At 35.7% G+C, this 20,942-nt stretch overlaps 2 protein-coding genes across 3 annotated transcripts; one reads left to right on the top strand and one right to left on the bottom strand.

The window, feature by feature from the left end:
* Window positions 1-758: 758 nt before the first annotated feature.
* Window positions 759-3,010, bottom strand: LOC132129070 (small ribosomal subunit protein mS38-like). 2 transcript variants are annotated; one of them, XM_059540493.1, is made up of 5 exons: window positions 2,894-3,010; window positions 2,686-2,808; window positions 2,216-2,311; window positions 1,652-2,118; window positions 759-1,083 (listed from the first exon to the last, which is right to left on the bottom strand). In XM_059540493.1, the coding sequence occupies exons 3-5, from the start codon at window positions 2,265-2,267 to the stop codon at window positions 967-969; spliced, it is 636 nt and encodes a 211-aa protein (XP_059396476.1). In that variant the 5' UTR covers window positions 2,268-2,311; window positions 2,686-2,808; window positions 2,894-3,010; the 3' UTR covers window positions 759-966. The 2 variants fall into 2 exon arrangements, with proteins under 2 accessions (XP_059396476.1, XP_059396477.1); XM_059540494.1 differs by lacking the exon at window positions 2,686-2,808 and having other exon boundaries at window positions 2,894-2,991.
* A 4,740-nt stretch (window positions 3,011-7,750) lies between these two features.
* LOC132129062 (solute carrier family 25 member 33) lies at window positions 7,751-20,608 on the top strand. The gene is made up of 7 exons (XM_059540484.1): window positions 7,751-7,929; window positions 14,676-14,849; window positions 15,743-15,820; window positions 16,715-16,815; window positions 17,005-17,071; window positions 17,625-17,905; window positions 19,693-20,608. The coding sequence occupies exons 1-7, from the start codon at window positions 7,889-7,891 to the stop codon at window positions 19,893-19,895; spliced, it is 945 nt and encodes a 314-aa protein (XP_059396467.1). The 5' UTR covers window positions 7,751-7,888; the 3' UTR covers window positions 19,896-20,608.
* Window positions 20,609-20,942: the final 334 nt, after the last annotated feature.

Here is a 20,942-nt window from a genome sequence, read left to right as displayed (position 1 = left end):
GAAGTGGTGAAGGTATTTGTTAATTCTGGTGATCGATTAAACTGTTTTTCAAAGGACTGCTCCCTCACCTCAAACGTTTCGTCGACCAGCGACAGAACACGAAATCTTTGCCGTCTGCTGGTCTGGACCAGTGACATGCCCCTCCTCCAGAATATCAAACATCATGAAATACTAAACTCTCTCACATTAACTGCAAATATAGCTTCAATTATACCGGGTTAATGTAAACGCAGCTTCTCTACATAATACAAATGTGTGTGTGTGTGTGTCATATATATGAACGGTGGCAGCGGACTAATATAAAACATTAGTAATAAATAGAATTAGCTAAAATAAACTATATCTGACATATAACAAAAGTAATTCAAAAGCATAATAGCCTTAAAATTATTAAAGACCTTTTTATTTCAATTGTTGGTTTGGACTGAGGCCTGTCATGAGCCCCAGGACTCAGTCAGTACTGCAAAAAAAGAAAAATAGAAAAGAAAAGGCCTTAACTACAGTACTCTATGCATTGTGATGATTTGCTTCGCCCTAGTGGTGACTAGAGAATATAGTGTCTTTAAAAAAATTAAGATGGGTTTTATTTGAGTCATTCACAAAGGTGATATGGGCTCTCAAAACAATGCACATCACAAAGAGGTGGGAGATGAGGTCTTTTTATTGCAGTAATAGGCACATATGCAGTAAATGTTATTATTTGATGTCACGGTTTTGCTCCAGAGAGAAAGGAATTATAAAAAAAACACATGAACACATTACATAACACACATTTTAAAGGATTCATTCAATTCCAGAATAAAAATTCTGTCATCATTTACTCACCCTCCACTAGTTCCAAACCTGTATGAGTTACTTTCTTCTGTTGCACACAAAAGATGATATTAAGAAAAATGTCGGTATCTGAACAGTTGGGTGAGTTAATGATGACAGAATTTTCATTCTGGAAGTGAACTATTCATTTAATTAATCTCTTTTATTCTGACTCGTTCTGACATAGACTTGGGGTGCTGTCCATCCATCTGGGGCTCTCTTCAGTCCAGCTCTCCTAACGATTCGGGAAAGATCTCTTTCAAACTTAGCCTGAAAATGTAAGAAATGAACTGAATGGAACACTATACATCAGTATTGTCTTTCTCAGTATTTCTGTCTTATTTTTCAGTGCAAATGTCTTAATCTTAAAATCAAGATACATTCACTTCTGAAGCAAAATGACAAAATAAGTCTTGAATTTTTGAGAAATAGAGTTTATTATTAAAAAGTGACAAAGTGAGGTAATGATTAAAACAAGAGCAAATATCTGCCAATGGGCTCAGAAAATCATATTTCAAAAGGAAAACAAGTTTTCAAACCCCAAACAGATATTTCTTCATGCTTTTAGCATAAGCTCCCTTAAGTTTGCTAGATTTCTCAAAAAAACACACCTCCTTATGTTAAATTTGCATATCAGATAAATGTTTCTCGATTAAACATTTAAGATATTTGTAATGGAAGGCAAAACAAAAATTCAGAGGAAGGCATTTATTTTTAGTAGTGTATGCAACATTTAATGCCATGACTTCTGCTCTGATTTATTGTATTTTAAATCACATAACAAAAAAAAATAAACACATTATTTGCTCTTGCTGTGTAGATGACTAACATAACAGACCTGCTTTTTCTTCCGCCTGACATCTTTCACTCTCCTCCTTAGGAACTTGGTCCGTTTTAGCAGCTTCTTGTATTTGTGCCTGTTCATCTTCCTTCGTCGGATCTGCAGCACATTCTTGCAGTTCAGTGGTGTTGTGCTTTCCCCATCCTCCAGTGATGGCACCGCAAACGGAGGCTGCACCATGAATTTTCCCACAATCTCACCTTCCTCCAGAGGCAGTGAAGCCTCCAGCAATGGGGGGAGAGAGTAGCGCAGAGAAAGCCAGCTTTCCAAGGGTGAAACTGAAAGCTTACGGGGCACAAGAACCTCCTCTAACTCTGGCTCAAGAGGTGTCCATAGTTTGGGTGGAACTTTATTGTCAGCAGCTGAAGTGAAGCATCGGTTTGAATACTGAAGAGCTCTGAAACGGGTAAAATGACAGTGTTGCACAGCACTGCATAACGCCTGACTCTGGTTCAGCGATGAACCTAGAAAAGAAAAGAAGTATGGGACATTGTGCAATGATTATTAAAAAAAATAAAAAAATAAAAAGTGTGTTACTAGCAGCAAATTGAATAAGCTTACCAGACACTTTTGAAAGCAGGTTCAGTCGTGAAACCACCCTTGGAAGAAACATGGTTTATAGTCCTATGGCCGCTGCACCCTCAAGAGCATCATGGACTAAAAAATATACAAAATACATGGGTTGTGTATGGGTGTTTCTTTAACCACATAAATTTTATGTCCCATGAGATGGTTTTTACAGATTTTCTTTATTATATGAAATTCACATTAAAGCTGTATTGGAAACTTTTTGCAAATACATAAATATATATTTACTTATTTATTTGTTGGTTGGTTGCTAGCATAAACCTATAAAATGCCTTTAAATTTATATATTCTACTGTTGTTTCACCCTTGTTCCAGACCCAAATACTCCAAAGGTTTTTCCAAATGCAATGTATATTTTACCAAGGAGAAATTAGACTTAGCAAATTTGTAATCAGGGTAAAACTAATAAAATCGCTAAACACTTTGTCACAGGATGTAATAACATGAATGTCTCGGTGAATGTCAAGGGTTATGCAGTTCACGCTTGAGGAGTCTTTCATTCAATTTTCATTCAAACCAGCAGCAAATTTTAGCAGGCTTCATAAAATGATAGTCGTTAGTATTACCTGATAAGTATTCAGACATGAATACACCTGTAAACAAGTAGACAACTCTTATACTCTTTTAAGAAATACCAATCAGATTACTTACCTTGCCAGTTCAGAAATGTTCAATGTGAATCTGTCTACTTCCGGTCCATTGAATATGGAGGTTCCCCTAACAACGAATTTAACCTTCGAAGGTTCCGAGCTACATATCTGTTCTTCTTCGTCTTCTTCTTCTTTCAATTTTTTTTGGCGGTTGGCAACTAACTTTAATAGTGCATTACCGCCACCTGCTGGACTGGGGTGTGGTATAGGATTCCAACCTTTTCAATAAAAAAAAAAAACTCACCTAAATTCTTTTAATCAGTCCTGTATTCCTTAGGAAACTAAATATATATTTAAAACATATTTCACCTGAGCTTCTTTGTAGGATTTCTTCTAAGTTTAATCTTAACTGTTTTCTTTGTAATTGTGAACTTATGCTGCGTTCCAGGCAGGTTTTTCAGCCCGTAAGTCACGATTTCAAACCACGACTCACGACTTTATAGCGTTCCAGGCAAGTCACGCCAAACTTCCTGAGCGCAAGCAATTGTAGCTAGATTATTAATGTTATTGCAATGTTATATTGTCCTAAAATCGTTTTTTTAACGTGCACCACTTGCGTAAAAACTGCATCCATAGGCAATATTATCCGTAGAGGCTGCCATTGTTGTTTCGCATGCTATGTGACGTCAGAGTTCGTAACTATCTAGTACGAGTTCACGGGTGGGAAGTCACGGGTTTGACTGCTGTTCCAGTGCAGTTTCACGGGTAGAAGGTTGGAAAAACACGGGTTACGGGTTGCCTGGAACGCGGCATCAATCTTTGTCTTTCTTCCTGATATTTAGGACATTGAAGTATTTCTTCTTCTTCTTTTGTTTTTTTATGGCGGTTGGCAAACCAATTTAACGGTGCATTATCGCCATACACTGGGCTGGAGTGTGAATCAGGAGATATTGGATCTTAAAAAAAAAAAATTAAATCCTACTGGCTAAATCTGTGTCTCTAAGAAACATAACTTTATTCTTATTAAAATTATTCTGATTGACACTTCTGAGAGACTGAAAAAGCTGGTTTCTTTCTTGGCTGTACTTTGTGCACTGAAATAAAATATGCTCTACAGTTTTGACTGCAATATTGGCAGTTCCCTGTTGGATGTTTCCCTATTATCTTCAATGAAGAATTGAGCCCAATGTGTCCTATTCTTAACCGTGTAATTATACTTTCTTCTCTTCTACTCCTACACTCTGTCCTTCCTATACCCTCTTTTGGTTGTATATTATATAAATGCCTCCCTTTATCTTGATCCACCCAATACTCCTGCCATTTTGATCTTGCATATGCATTAATGAATGTTTTAGCTTCAGATTTACTATATGGAACTTGTAATATTCTATTGTGTTTCAGTGTTTGTTTTGCAAGTTTATCAACCTCCTCATTCCCTTTCACTCCAACATGTGCAGGTACCCAGAGAAACCTGATTTTTAAATCCTTTGCATTTAACTTATGCAAAACCATACAAATTTTATGAATTATATCATTTCTTATAGATTTCCCAGTTTTTATGCTTTCTAAAGCTGAATAACTATCAGATATAATTACTGAGTTATTTAACTCATTTCCCTCTACCCATTCCATGGCCAACAAAATTGCAACCAGCTCTGTTGTGTATACTGATAAATTATCTGTTATTCTTTCCTGACATATTACCCAATTCTTTGGAATATATACTGCTGACCCAGCGTGTCCCGTCTTTGGATCCTTAGAACCATCTGTAAATATGAATGTATTGTCAGAGAAATGCATATCCAGATAATATTTAACAATATCCCTCACTGCTACTTCCTTTGACTTACTTTTTATTTCCTTATGAATGCCTAAATCTACATCTGGTATAGGGAAAACCATGGTGGAATAGGAGGGACTGAAACCGTTGAACAGTACTGTAATTTATGTAACCCAATATTCTCAGCTTTCGCATCGCCAATCCACCCAAAACTTTTGTAATTGGACTTTCCATGTTCCAAGCAATCTTTTAAGATAGCTTTAGCTGGGTGGCTATCAACTTGTCCCTTCACATTAATCCAGTATGCTAACATCAGTTGTACCCTTCTGATCCTCAAAGGCATCTCACCCATTTCCAATTGCATAGAAGATACCGGGGATGTTTTAAAAGATCCACTACATATCCTTAGAGCCTGAGCTTGCATGACATCCAATGTTTTGATATTAGACTCTGCTGATGACATATATGCTATACACCCATAATTAAAGACAGACCTCATTAGTGCCCAATATATATTTTTTAAAGATGCCCTGCTTGCTCCCCATGCTTGTCCTGATAAACAGCGTAGGATATTAACAATCTTTTTACATTTATTAACCATTTTTTCCAAATGAATCTTCCATGTCAGTTTTTCATCAAACCACATCCCAAGAAACCTAATAATCTTCATTTGCTCAAGAGGCTGACAGTACAATTTTAAGGATACAGGTGTGATCTTATGCTTTTTTGAAAAACATATGACTTGTGTTTTTGACACTGATAATCTAAATGCCCATTTATTTGTCCATTTTTCCACTTCCTTAATTGCCTCTTGCATTTTTGATTTAACATAAGATTCATTACGGCCTCTAAACCATAATGCTCCATCATCAGCATACAGGGATTTTCCAATTTTCTGGTCAATATTTGAGAATATATTGTTAATCATAATATTGAATAATAATGGGCTACATACACTACCTTGTGGAGTTCCGTTCTCTACTGTATATACCTCAGAAAATTCTGCACCTACTCTTACCTGAATATTCCTATTAAACAAAAAATCCAAAATCCAATTGTATACTCTACCACCAATTCCTAATCGTTGTAATTTAATTAATAACCCTTTCCTAAGCATATCAAAACTGATGACATATTTAGGACTAGGTTGCAATTCAGTTTAACACTTAGAAAATTGTGACATCTCATACCAAAATAAATATGAACAGGGGCATTCAAAAAATAAATGCACAACTCTCTCTTTCACAGTTATGAAAATAAAATGTGTAATCTGTTTTCAAATGAAAACACTCTAATGTGTTTTTCACAAGATATATTCTGTAAGCAATTCTAAATGATACTTCTTTGGTTTTATTTGTTACGCAATAATGACTAAGAACTTTACAAAAATGATTACAATTTACTGTGCAGGTTTTTTCTCCTTTCTTTGGTCCTTTTATTATTTTGATCTGTTATTATGTTGCGTATAGATAATTTAGAATATCAAGCCTTGTCTCATTCTAAATGGACAAATGGGAAGAAACATATTTATTTATACAATATTGCAATATATTTAAAATAACAATATTTATTAAAATATTTTCAAGAAAATATTAATCAACATTCAACTTACTTAATTAAATGTGTCTTGAATAAATATTGCCACTTGTGTCATGCAACCATGAAACTCACATCCAGTATTGGTTTAGCTGGCAGCACCATTGCACTTTCCCTGCTTATGCAATAAAAGTGGTCTGTTGCCTGTTGTGTACCTTTGGTTGATCCAGAAGCCAAAACTCTGACCATGAATGTCATGAAGTGTCTGAACTCACTACCAAATCTGCAGGAAACTGGAACAGAATCAAAGACCAGGACATCTCAGTCATTTACATGCTTCCTATATGACCTAATATCACCTGTCAAGTCATGTTATGTAAGTAAACTGTTTTACCAAGACTGTCTGTAATTAAGATGCATGTGACCAGAAACACCTACAGAACTGTCATCACTGTCACTATACTTAAGTCTTATAGTTTTTAGTCTTAGATTTAGGAGAATAAATGTAGGACAAAGAATTTATCAGAATTGAAAAAAGAGCAGTGGTAATAGTTTTGCTATCTGCAAACTGAATAAACATCTGGAATAACTAGTCTTACAGGATGTTTATATAAGTCAGCCATAAATATAGGCCTACTGTTCAGCCTTAAAATCTAATCAAAAGAGAACTTCATGTTTTCCTGTGTGTGTGTGTGGGGGGGGGGGTCGTCAACAAGATGATTATGTGATGATGTTTAGTTTTTTTTCTCTTTATCCAGCATAATAGCAAACAATGCAGTGTCAACAACTCTCAATGACCCACTTACCAGTTCATATTAATAAGTGTGCAGTTAGAATTTTGTACCTCCCTCCCCTCACACACCCCCTCTTCTCATAGGCTGTGTTGCACCTAGCAGCTTGTCTGTCCGATTACTTTTTTTTACATGCCTGAGTGCTGGATATGGTTTTATATTCACTCCTTAATTAACCACAGATACACTGCAGGAGTCTCCACCATTTTAGCTTGTTTATTTTTTCAAAGTTATGCATTAGGGTGCTCTCTCTCTATATATATATATAACCAGCACATGGCACTGTAATGATGGATGAAATAAATTATAAAATAAATGCATTTACTAAATAAAAAGTTCTTGACTGTTTATTTTCTATAGCTATTTAACCTTTTATATACTGTAAAATGTTACATAAGCTATTAAATAGCTAAAGATACTAAAGCTTAATGTACCTCCAAATATCCATTATAATTTCAAATTAAAACAGAAAATTTAAAACTTATAAGGTTAATTGACTCCCCAAGTTTGGTGAGTGTTCATTAATACTGGAAACATAGAATATAGGAAAAGATTAATACATTTGAATTTTAGAGTAATTTTGGATTAAAGAATGTATGAAATAAATCCATAAAATAGAAATAGATTTAATAAATAAAAATGATTTACTGCGAAATTATCCGCATGTAACCTTTCATGCACTGCAGAATGTTGCACATGATATTCTGCAGAGGTTTAATTTTAAAGTTTTGTTTGTGGATGAAGCGATGGCGTGACGTCATGGACAACACCCACGTCCAGCCCCAATGACTTGCGTCATGACGGTAATGTTAGTTCTCAGCCTCGGCGTTATCCGGGTTTAGAGCTAGAGGAGCCGCTTGTCGGGCATCATCAGGCCGCCGTCCTAGAGACTACGGTTTGGTTTTTATTTCAAGTTTAACGTTCTTGTGAGGAACGATGGCTATTTGAAATGGCACAGAAAGACACCCTGTTACATCTCTTCGCAGGGGGGTGAGTGGAAATTACTTCTATTTAACGTATCTTTTAAGAAACTGTGGTTGACGTTTCCTGGCTATAAGGTCGATAGCAGATTTAAACGCACTGCAGTGACTTTTACTGAATGTTACATTCATCTTAGACGAGAAAGCATTTTTAAGACCGATTTTCTGTTAGTAATATCCCATTTGTGATATTTCGACGAGGAGTTTAAATGAAGACAGCTCTTGATAGCATTTAGCTAACATTAGAGGGGTAACTAGCCGGCGCAGCATCAGTCACGCAACCGGAGCGTTTTACGTATCATTTAAATTCGCGAGCGGGTTTAGTGCTCAACACTAATAAAAAGAGGAATTAATAACACTTTTATTAACGGTTGTAAAATCGTGCCAGGACCGTATAAACTCTATTTCGGTCTAGCTAGTCAAAGACAGCAGTGTGTGAGCCACCACGAGACGAGGCTCATCTCTCGGGGGCTCTTCTGTGCTGATATGAAAATGTCAAATATGTGCATTTGCGTGTGATATGTGGATTTAAGATATAACTAAATAACCGTTTACGCAGAGATAGTTTGCTTTAATACCCTTTGAATATTTAAATAGAAGCTTCTTTGCCTTACATAAATACATCCAAGGACGTTCCGCAGTTATTTACGTCTTGCGACCCCTATTTTGATATCAGTGCTTATCTACTACTCCCTTAAGACTGATATTGATTTATTGTCATTTTGCGCTCGTGTATGTCACAATATAGTATGAGAACATTCATGTGTTTTGTGCGCATTTTAATGCGTTGCCTTTGCGCATGCTGTTCAATGCCACCTGCTCTTAATAAAATGTGGCTGGAGAAGTGCTTGCTTCTTTCAAGGACAGAGAGCTTCATACTCATGTCGAGCATGTGTGCTAGAGAGTAATGACTGGAGGTTAACGTGTGACTGCTATTTAAAAGAACAATTAAATACAGTTTGTGAAATGATATTCAAATTGTACGCTTTAAAAAAAAACTACCTTTCTAATCTTTTTGTATTTTATTTTCATTTATTATGCAATTGTGTGTGTGTGTATATATATATATATATATATATATATATATATATATATATATATATATATATATATATATATAAATAAAATAAAATATACACACACACACATACTCACCTAAAGGATTATTAGGAACACCATACTAATACTGTGTTTGACCCCCTTTCGCCTTCAGAACTGCCTTAATTCTACGTGGCATTGATTCAACAAGGTGCTGAAAGCATTCTTTAGAAATGTTGGCCCATATTGATAAGATAGCATCTTGCAGTTGATGGAGATTTGTGGGATGCACAAGATGCTCTATTGGGTTGAGATCTGGTGACTGTGGGGGCCATTTTAGTACAGTGAACTCATTGTCATGTTCAAGAAACCAATTTGAAATGATTCAAGCTTTGTGACATGGTGCATTATCCTGCTGGAAGTAGCCATCAGAGGATGGGTACATGGTGGTCATAAAGGGATGGACATGGTCAGAAACAATGCTCAGGTAGGCCGTGGCATTTAACCTGTTAACTGTACGGGACGCCTAAATTTACTTCAATATATTACAATTATATCCTAATCTAATCATGACAAACTATATATCGTTGGAAAGGTCTAAGACTCCTTAATAGATATTTGACCCCTTTTTGTTGTTAAAAATTATGAAGGAACAGTAAAAGATTAATTTATAAAGAGTGCACCTCAAAACATGTACATCATAACAGGAGTTATGACCTTTGTCACAAAAATCTACTCCGCTTCCTTTTTCCCTATCACATGTTTTAGTAATCATCATAAATTATATATCATTTGAAAGCTTAAATACTCCAAATTCATCCTATGAAAACCATTTTGAAATTGGACACTGTGTTACCATGGGAATCGTACTTTAAAATCTTTTAGCGTGCTCCTCCCCCTTAGTGGGGGGGTCATATTCCAAATATATTACGGTCTTTTAGAATCAAAATTTTTCATAATCTTGACAAAATACATATCGTTGGAAAGGTCTGAGTCTCAAGATTCCATATTTGGTGGTTATTTTTAATACATAATATTGAGAGAGAAATTGATACATTTGTGACAGAAAAATGCATCCAAAAAATTCAATGGAGTTTCAATGGCACCCGGTGGCTTTTTGTGGTATTACGCCTAAACAAAATTGCATATGAACCTACATTTTTTTTTTATATCAACTTCAAATTTGGTACACAACTTATTTAGACATATGGCTTTAATTTTATAGCAATTTTGGATTAAAAATATTTTATAAAATTTATTATATAAAATATAATAAAAATAAAATAATAAATTTATTTACAGTAAATTTAAACTTCTATAACTTGTTTATGCTTTCATTTTTTGAAATGATTTCACATCTGCAATAATCCGCAGATTGTCTTCTTTAAAAAGAGACCAGCCTTTGATCTGTATTCAAAAGTGTTTATGAATTATAACAATTTAAGTGTGAATAGTGTACTATGTTCAAAAATGGGGGTGACGGTTAAGAGGTTAAACAATGTCCAATTGGCACTAAGGGGCCTAAAGTGTGCCAAGAAAACATCCCCCCCACACCTTTTTCCTATTTGTAGTGGAGATGAGTGGTACACAGTGGGGTCTTCTGCTGTTGTAGCCCATCTGCCTCAAGGTTGTGCGTGTTGTGGCTTCACAAATGCTTTGCTGCATACCTCGGTTGTAACGAGTGGTTATTTCAGTCAAAGTTGCTCTTCTATCAGCTTGAATCAGTCGGCCCGTTCTCCTCTGACCTCTAGCATCAGCAAGGCATTTTTGCCCACAGCACTGCTGCATACTGGATGTTTTTCCCTTTTCACACCATTCTTTGTAAACCCTAGAAATGGTTGTGCGTGAAAATCCCAGTAATTGAGCAGATTGGGAAATACTCAGACCGGCCCGTCTGGCACCAACAACCATGCCACGCTCAAAATTGCTTAAATCACCTTTCTTTTCCATTCTGACATTCAGTTTGGAGTTCAGGAGATTGTCTTGACCAGGACCACACCCCTAAATGCATTGAAGCAACTGCCATGTGATTGGTTGATTAGATAATTGCATTAATGAGAAATTGAACAGGTGTTCCTAATAATCCTTTTGGTGAGTGTGTATATGTATGTATGTATGTATGTATGTATGTAAGTGTGTGTGTGTGTATAAGACCTCTAACACTAGCTTGCTATATTCTTTTTTTATTCTATCTGTTTTCTTTTTATTTATTCTATTATTTAAAAGCCCTTGCTACATGTACTGTGTTAAGCTAACTGAGACTTGTTATGGCACTTATATATCATTACTCTTTTTGTTGTTTTTGATTGCTTCCACTGTCCTCATTTGTAAGTCGTTTTGGATAAAAGCGTCTGCTAAATGAATAAATGTATATTATAAAGTCAAAATGTTGCACCAGAATTAAAAGACTGCCTTTTATTTATTGTACTGAAGGCAAAACATGAGTTTTTTTTATTCAAAGTATTTTAGTTTGTAAAACTTGGAGTGTAGTTTTTATTCTTAATATTAGGCTATAAGAAACTTTTTTCAATTAAAATGTATTTTGTATAGCTAATAATAAATATAACTTCTTATGAAAATAAATACAGCATATATATATATATATATATATATATATATATATATATATATATATATAATTAAAAAAATGTTAATTAGTGCTAAAATACAATTTCCTCACCTCTTTTCACATTTTCAATGGATACCCTGAAAATTGAGAAGGAAAAAAATGTTTACTGGGTTAAACTTGCTGAAGTCAGAAAAGAAAAAATCTATGATCATGGATCCTGTAAATGTCATCAGGGGAACGCTATAGGCACAGAAGGATGTTACCACATCAGTTTTTGCATGTTGCCGGTTATTTTTTTGGTTCTATAACTGAAGTTCTAAGTTAATAATTTCAATGCCAGATTGTTAATGTTCTAACAGAGTTTTGAGCTCAATTAAACATTAGTTAGATTTAGGTGAGTTGTTGTGAAGGCTACAGACATCTGCATGCGTTTCATTCAAATGTGGGCATTATATAATCATGCCCCAAGGATTGTTTGTCTGTTACAAACTAGTTTGTTATAAAAACATTACCCTTTGTGCTCTGTGAGCTGATGAGAAGGCAAGCTGTGTGAAGTAAGTCAAGAGGAGACTTGCATCAGTGTTGGGCTTAAGGCTTTTGTTGAGGTACATCTGCCCTCGTAACTGAATGTTTCTTAGACAGATTTGTGATTAATCTGTCCCTTATTTGCTGTCCTGATGTCAGAGACATTGTGCTCTACCCATGTCTTGTACTTCTCTAACACAACCCGTGACCTGTGTCAACATGTTTTGACTTCTGTAAAACATGATCTGTGATTGAGCTCTTGCAACTTATTTGCTTCAAGTCTCACTAGAAGATGGTACATAACAGGTGATTAAGTGTAATTAGTGGGTTATAAAAATAACTTACAGGTTGGGCTGGATTTTTCCAATTCGTTGGTTAACATGTGGTTTTCATTTTTCATTTGTTTACATGGTCAGGCTCTTCATCTCAGTTTGATTAGATTAAACCAGTGCATTTATTTTGTAATGTGAATCACGATCAATGTCTCCTGCGTCACATTGTGTCATTTTGATAAAGTTCAGTTTGTTTTCCTTGACCTCAATCTCATACTCTGGACTCATACAACAGCCACAAAGGTTGTCCACAAGCATTGCTGACGCGCACACTTATATTTGCATCTAAAGTTTAGTTTGAAGTAGATTTTAGTGTTACCTCCAACAGCAAGTGTAACGGCAGCCTTTATCAAATTTTGTAATCACAATTTGGTGTGTGTTTAGTTAATCTGGAGGTCCTCAACCTTTTTTGGTCACACTCCAATTTTAAAGGGTTCAACCAAAAATGAATATTATGTCATTAAAGACTCACCCTCATGTCGTTCCAAACCCGTAAGACCTCCGTTCATCTTCAGAACATAGTTTAAGATTTTTTGGATTTAGTCAGAGAGTTTTCTCTCCCTCAATTGAAAATTTATGTGCGTTATACTGTCCAGAAAGGTAATAAAAACATCATCAAAATAGTCCATGTGACATCAGAGTGTCCGTTAGAATTTCTTGAAGCATCGAATACATTTTGGTCCAAAAATAACAAAAACTACGACTTTATTCAGCATTGTCTTCTCTTCCGGATCTGTTGTGAGCACGTTCACTGCAGTGTAGTGATATCCGGTTTGCGAATGAATCATTGGATTTAACCGGTTCTTCTTAGTGAACCGGTTGACCAGTTCACCAAATCGAACTGAATCGTTTGAAACGGTTCGCGTCTCCAATAAGCATTAATCCAGAAATGACTTAAGCTGTTAACTTTTTTTTACGTGGCTGACACTCCCTCTGAGTTAAAACAAACCAATATCCTGGAGTAATTCATGTACTCAAACAGTACACTGACTGAACTGCTGTGAAGAGAGAACTGAAGATGAACGCCGAGCCAAGCCAGATAACGAACGAAAGATTGAATCGTTCTCAAGTCAAGAACCGGTTGCATCAGTTTTCGGATCACGGATCAGTGATGGGAAGTTTGGTTCTTTTCCACGAACCAAAAAAAATGGTTCACCGGTTCTTTTGCGCTCGACGTAATGACGTCATTGGCCATGATTGCCCTTGATTCAAGCCTTTGGTTTCGCTCATAACATTAGCTCAGAATCAATCACCAAAAGAATCAGGTCGGTTCAGACGCTCTGTGCGTCAGTCTGCTTCACACTGAATCACACATGCGCAGTATCATCAACTCCTCGGTTCTCGAATCAGACGCGTCTGACAGAAACGATTCTCAGTTCAGTGTACTGGTGATCCGAAAACCGATGCAACCGGTTCTTGACTCAAGAACGATTCAATCCTTCATTCGTTATCTTGCTCGGCTCGATGTTCATCTTCAGTTCTCTCTTCACAGCAGTTCAGTCAGTGTACTGTTTGAGTACATGAATTACTCCGGGATATTGTTTTATTTTAACTCCGAGGGAGTGCCACGTTAAAGTTAACAGCTTAAGTCATTTGTGGATTAATGCTTATTGGAGACGCGAATCTTTTCAAATGATTCAGTTGGATTTGGTGAACTGGTTCAACCGTTGTTTTTGGACCAAAGTGTATTTTCGATGCTTCAAGAACTAGTCTAACTGACTGACTCTCTGATGTCACATGGACTACTTTGATAATGTTTTTATTACCTTTCTGGACATGGACAGTGTAACGCACATAGATTTTCAATGGAGGGACAGAAAGCTCTTGGTCTAAATCTAAAATATCTTAAACTGTGTTCTGAAGATGAACGGAGGTCTTATGGGTTTGGAATGACGAGGGTGAGTCATTAATTACATAATATTCATTTTTGGCGGAACTAACCCTTTAAGGTTGCATTATTCTTGTGAATTCACTTTATTTCAACTTGTATCTATTCAGTAAAAAGAATACTATTGTGAATATGAGCTGAATTTTCAGCAGCCATTACTCCAGTCTTCAGTGATCCTTCAGAGATCATTCTAATATGCTGATTTGATGCTCTAAAAACATTTTATCAATGTCGAAAATAGTTGTGCTGCTTCACCTTTCTGGGGATTTTTTCATGATTCTTTGATGAAAAGAAAGTAATTTATTATTTGAAATGATCTCCTATAGCATTATAAATATTCATTGTTCCATATGATCCATTTTTAATTAATAGTTGCTGAATAAAAGTATTTATTCTCTCCACAGGTGTGGTGGAACTGTAGGTGCCATCATGACCTGCCCCCTGGAGGTATTAAAAACCAGACTACAGTCATCTGGCCTCACCCTCAGACCTGTTTTCCAGGTCCAGCTGGGTGCATTCAACGGTGCTGGCGTCATTAGACCAGGACCCGTCACCCCTGGCTTGCTACAAGTGTTACGGTAAGCAAGGAAGTACAAACTGTATTACGTAGTCATCCACCCTGAATGTTAATGTGCCTGAGCGTAGATCCGAAACCCCTGTGGGACGGCACCGTTTGATGTCTGAAGTCTTATGTGTGGATGCATTTAGCAACTGGATTGGATCTTCTAAATGAAGCAGATTAAAGCTGCTCTTATCCTGCAGTTAGCTGTTGCAGTTGATGATGATAAAGAGCAGGGTTTGCCTTATGTTAAGGCAAAAGAGTTTGTAAGTGTTCCTTGTGAATATCTATTTTGGATGATTGGGCACAGCATGGCATTGCTCTCAGGAACCGTCATGTCACATGATGCCTTCTTGTTGTGCTCTGATTACTAGCAGCAAATATAAGGTGTCCCTGACTAAGCATATCTTTGGGAGTGTACGGGTCTACGTGACTTCCAAACCCTTAAGAGAGACATTTCAGTTTAGTCTAATTGTTCAATATCTAACTTGGAAAAAGGGCACAATGTCTGACCTTTTATTCTTCTTGAGGAAGCATTTACCCTGTGACTCATTTTTTGTGTTGTAAAAAAAGTGTTGAAGTAGATGTTTGAATGGATTTTTCTTTCAGGAAGTGATATATTATCAATCTGTAATGACAAACAGAACTTCTGGAAAGTCACTTTATGAGAAGCATGATTCATTACTGTCGACATTCAGTATTTATCTGAAAAAGAGGCTTTTGTTTCATATGAGTGGATTATAAAGGAAATGGATGTGTGTAAAGATGTCACTAGTTTTGCAGCACAATGGCATTGTTCAAAATAAGCTGTGTAAGTGTATTGTTAACTGGTCTTGTGCAATCTGACTGAAATAAAAAGCCACACACAGTAATGTTACATCTGTTTAAATGTCATACCTCTTTCCTCATCAGGTCAATTCTAGAAAAAGAGGGACCAAAATCTCTATTCAGAGGATTGGGTCCAAATCTTGTTGGTGTTGCACCTTCAAGGTAATGGTAATTCAGTTTTGTGCAAGTCAAGGTTCAATTATACATGACCCACTCTACAGGTCATTTTCAACATACGGACATAATATATACATGCATACTTTTTTTATTTTTATCAACATCAGAGGTCTGTCATTTTAAATATTGAGTTCTTCTATTTCCTGTTACAAGAATATTTCCAGTAGTGAAATGGTCATGTAAAATTGTCAGTACTGTGTTTGCATCATTCCTTAGTGACATGAATATTGACAAGGTGTAAAACAGTAATTTATGACCAAGCGCTGATGTTTTGTTGGATACAGTCCAATAATAATTAATTAAAAATATAGACTTCTAACAGTAACAGTGCCTTTCCTTGTAACTTTAAACAAAGAAAAAGTAGCATATACATAATAATAATAATACTGTAATATAATATTATACTAAATTTCTCCCTAACATCGTACCTTTTATTGTAATGTTCATTTGTATTAGGAAAAGTAGTTGATGTTTAGATAAGTTAAAAAAAAAAGTGATAATTCTTAATAGTAGTGAGTATTATATATTTATAAATTACATTAAAATTAATTCTAAGCAGTCTAGAAATTTTTTTTCACTGTAGTTGTTCTCTGAAAATGTTGTCGTTTTTCCCCACAGTCATTATGGCATTAGATCTGGGTGTTTAGTCCACTCTTGTGCAGTCTGTTCCAGACATTAAAAAAAAAGAAAGGACAGCACTGTCAGGAACTCTCACTGCAAGCTGTATGGCTTGATAAAACATTGGCAGCCTTTCGTGCGAACAGCCCTTTTTCATGTTGAAATGAACTCTGCACTGTCATTCGTGGAGAGGAAGCAGGGGGTTTTGAGTTCAACAGAGTTAAGGCACTGATATTCTGTTCTCCTTCTGTTATTCTTCAGGGCGATCTACTTTGCAGCTTATTCAAAGTCAAAAGAGACTTTCAATGGCATCTTTGTCCCAAACAGTGGAATTGTCCACATGTCCTCAGCTGGCTTTGCAGGTGATGCCTTATGGTTGTTAGAAAAAAACACTTAAGCAACATTGCTGATAACATTTCCCAGGACTTGAGGGAAATTTATTTATAAACTGTTTATTAATTTATTAACTGTATTTATTTATTTACTGTTTATGATGCTTTCAAAGAAAAAAGTGGTTGTTTGATTCCCTAATTGCATTGTTTTTCTTACAGCATTTGTCACAAACTCCCTGATGAATCCTGTCTGGATGGTCAAAACAAGAATGCAGCTTGAGAGAAAGTATGTTAATGCTGTAGACTTTCACCCTGCTTTACTCACAACAGGGAACTTGCATGAGGGCATGACACGCATCTGTATCAGACACATCCCCGATAACGTGAGGATAATGAGTTTTTTAGGATGGGAGACATACAGAGCACTGTCTTTCTGTTACGCAAATGTCCTGATGATTAGCATGTGATCCAGTCTGCTACTGTGCAAATAACCACCTTGACACAGCCATCTGGGCTTAGCAGGCATGTTCTATATTTGCTCTACAAAGAGAGCCGACGGTTAACTGTTTGTCAGATGAGAAAAGTATGTCAACTGGTACAGTCTGAAAATAGTCTGGCATTTAATTCTCCCTCCCACTCTGCACGCAAACTAGGTTTGTGCATTGCAAATTAAAGTTGAAAATGTACCTTTCAAAGTCTTTGGCCTTGATTTTAGTATTCAGTGCCTAAACTAGGTTTTGAAACCATAACTGTTACCTCAACGTTAATCGTGCTAAATTCTTGACCTTTGTAATCCATTTGTTCATGATCACCTGACAGACTGTCTCGATGTCCTCCAGGGCACGTGGGGAGAAGAAAATGAACGCGTTACAATGTGCGCGGTACGTGTACAAGACTGAAGGCATGCGAGGTTTTTACCGGGGCCTGACAGCATCGTATGCCGGCATCTCAGAGACCATGATCTGCTTCCTTATTTACGAGACGCTGAAGAAGTACCTAGCACAGAGTCGGTTCACCACACCTGACACGGACACAGAAAAAGGGGCTTCAGATTTCTTGGGCCTCATGGCTGCTGCTGCATTTGCCAAGGGTTGTGCCTCCTGCATAGCCTATCCACATGGTAGGTTGTTATTACCTGTCAGCCAGTGTAAACCAGCATCAGCCAGTCTGTCTAAAAATAAACATAGATTGCTTCCTCTTTAGAAGAAAGACTTGCACTTTTACAACAGGACTTGGAGTGCATGAAAAATACAGTGAAATAACATTTTGATGGTTTAAAAAAAACTAATATGAATTTAGGCAAGTTTTAGTTGCATGTTGCATGTCATTACAACAACATGCAGTTATTCCTATTGGGATGAATTGCTAAAAAAAAAAACATGTGAAGAACACGCCCGGGTTATAATCAGTGTTGGGGGTAATGCATTACAAGTAACGCGAGTTACGTAATCAGATTACTTTTTTCAAGTAACTAGTAAAGTAACGCATTACTTTTTAATTTACAAAAAAATATCTGAGTTACTTTTTCAAAAAAGTAACGCCAGTTACTTTGTATTCCCATTTTTTGACTGACAAGCCTCCTGTTCCCATATTGGGAGAAATCGGAAGTATGGAGGCGTTGTGTGCGCTGTGTGAACATGATGTTACTGTAGTTCTAGACTAAATGTGAATGTGCATTAATTCATCCCACTCACAAAAAAAACAAAAAACAAAACAGATTTAGTATTCATCAAAATTAATCAAAACAGTGAAATGCAAACTCAGAATATGACGCAAACCTGCAATAACTAAATATATTAAATAACACAAATGTATCTATTCCCATTTTATTAACAGTGTCTTTGCTGCTGGCCTTTAATGATCCAGTTCAACCATACTAATAATTAAAAAATGACTTTAGATAAACTAACAATTGTGCTTCATTGTTTTTTTTTTATTGCTGAAGAGTGTTGAACCTTCTTCTCCTGTGTTCTACTGTACAGACGTGAATTTACTTTTCCTTCAGCCTGAGGTTTATTTATTACACTTTTTGGTGTGAAAGGGCTTTTACATTTGCTATAAATAGAACTTCTTATATTAAAAACAATCAAGCCCTGCTCATATTTAAAAAGTAACGTGAAAGTAACGCAAAAGTAATGTAACACATTACTTTCCATAAAAAGTAACTAAGTAACGTATTTAGTTACTTTTTTAGGGAGTAATGCAATATTGTAAGGCATTACTTTTAAAAGTAACTTTCCCCAACACTGGTTATAATTGACCCTAAAATTAAAAGAAAAAGAAAAAAAGTAATTGATTTTAATTAAACATGACAGTAAAGACTTTTTACTTTATTTTTTACTTTATTTTTTCTCAGGGATAATGTGATATGAAGACTGGAGTAATGGCAAATTCAGCTTTGTCATCACAGGAACAAATTGCATTTTAAAATATATTAAAATAGAAAACCGTTATTTCAAATTGTAGTAATATTTCACAATATTAATAATGTTGATGTATAATTTTTTATTAAATAAATGCAGCTTTGGTGAGCATGAGAGGCTTCTTTCAAAAAAATTTACAAAATCTTTACCATCTCCAAACTTTTGAATGGTAGTGTATACATGTAATGAAAAAAAAGTTATTTTATTTATTTTTAAATCTTATTTCTATACTACCAATGGAAAGTTGGGATTCCGTAAGATTAAAAAAAATACCGTAATAATGTTTCATTAAGCAAGGATGCATGAAATTGATCAATAGTGATTGAATTTTTTTTTTTAATTTTTTTTTTTTACAAAAGCTTTTTATTTAAAATACTAATCAAAATTCCTTAATTTTCTTTATAAGAATTTAAGAGTAAGGACTTACAGAAACATCTACGTCTCCTCATTTTTAATAACCAACATTTCTTGGTGTGTTTTGCAGAGGTAATTCGGACAAGACTAAGAGAAGAAGGAAGCAAATACAAGTACTTCTTTCAGACGGCGCGCCTAGTGGCGGTGGAAGAGGGATATGCAGCTTTTTACAGAGGACTCATTCCACAGCTCATCAGACAGATCCCCAACACCGCCATAGTGCTGTCCACCTATGAGCTCATTGTCCATCTGCTGGGTGAACCCTCCAAATGAAGCTGCACACAACATACATTTGACCTGCAGCTAAAGTGGACAGGAAAGAATCCATTGTAGAAAGGGATGTTTATTTGGATTACCCAAAGACTTTAAATAGCTTTTTTTATTTTAAGTTGACTGCATATGTTATAAGAACTGTTTTGCTTGTTTGTGTGTTATGTAAGTGGCGCATATTGCATAGCTACTCCATGATGTTTGTGTATACTGTATCAGTGTACAGCAAAAGTTCAACTGAATATAAAAATAGGGCTTTTAAGTTAACTAAATTATTCTTATTATAAGTAGCGTTTTGTTGCAGGCCATTGAAGTCTTTGGATCTATGATATGGTACATGTCCAAGAGTTTTGTAGAGTTTAAGAGGAGTTAATCATTGGTGGATCCGGGTTTTATTATGTTCTTGGAAGGAATGCTGATGATACTGTAATGGGGCGTAGAAATGCTTGTTAGCAGCCAACAAGTTCACGTTGCAATATTACTTCACGACAACTAGTAGCACTGGAATCTGACCAATCAATTCCATTCACCTCTTTACTAGAAACCTTTAATCTGTTTACTATATGTTATAGTTGTTAATCTTTTACAGAAAAGGAGGGCCTTGATGCATATGCAGCTGTGGGTTTGATAAATTAAATAAGGACAATTATTTTTGTTGTTGTTGTTGGGAATGCACAGATAAAATGAACCACATAAATAAATATACCTTTTTAAGACTATGAATTTTATGTCTGTTAGCAAGGCTTTGTAAAAAAGGTTAGTGTCCGTGATCTCAACTGTTTATATTGTAGGTTCCAAAACATGAACACGATCTTTGAGCCTTCTAGTAGTAAATGTCATATCTCTTGTGCCACATTGCTGTACAAAGTGAGAGGCATGTATGAATCATTTGTTGAAGATAATGATCAAGTAATGTCAACATATGTGCTTTTAAGCATGTTATGTTTATTACGATTCAACTTGATTACTGAAACAATACTCCTTTTATTCACATCATTTTAAGGTGAAAGGTGAGAATTTATCGTTCAGAAAAACAAATGTTTTAAGGCC

Source organism: Carassius carassius, chromosome 46 (genome assembly GCF_963082965.1).
Source record: "Carassius carassius chromosome 46, fCarCar2.1, whole genome shotgun sequence".
Classification (NCBI taxonomy): Eukaryota; Metazoa; Chordata; class Actinopteri; order Cypriniformes; family Cyprinidae; genus Carassius; species Carassius carassius.
This window is presented reverse-complemented; position numbering and strand designations above follow the sequence as displayed.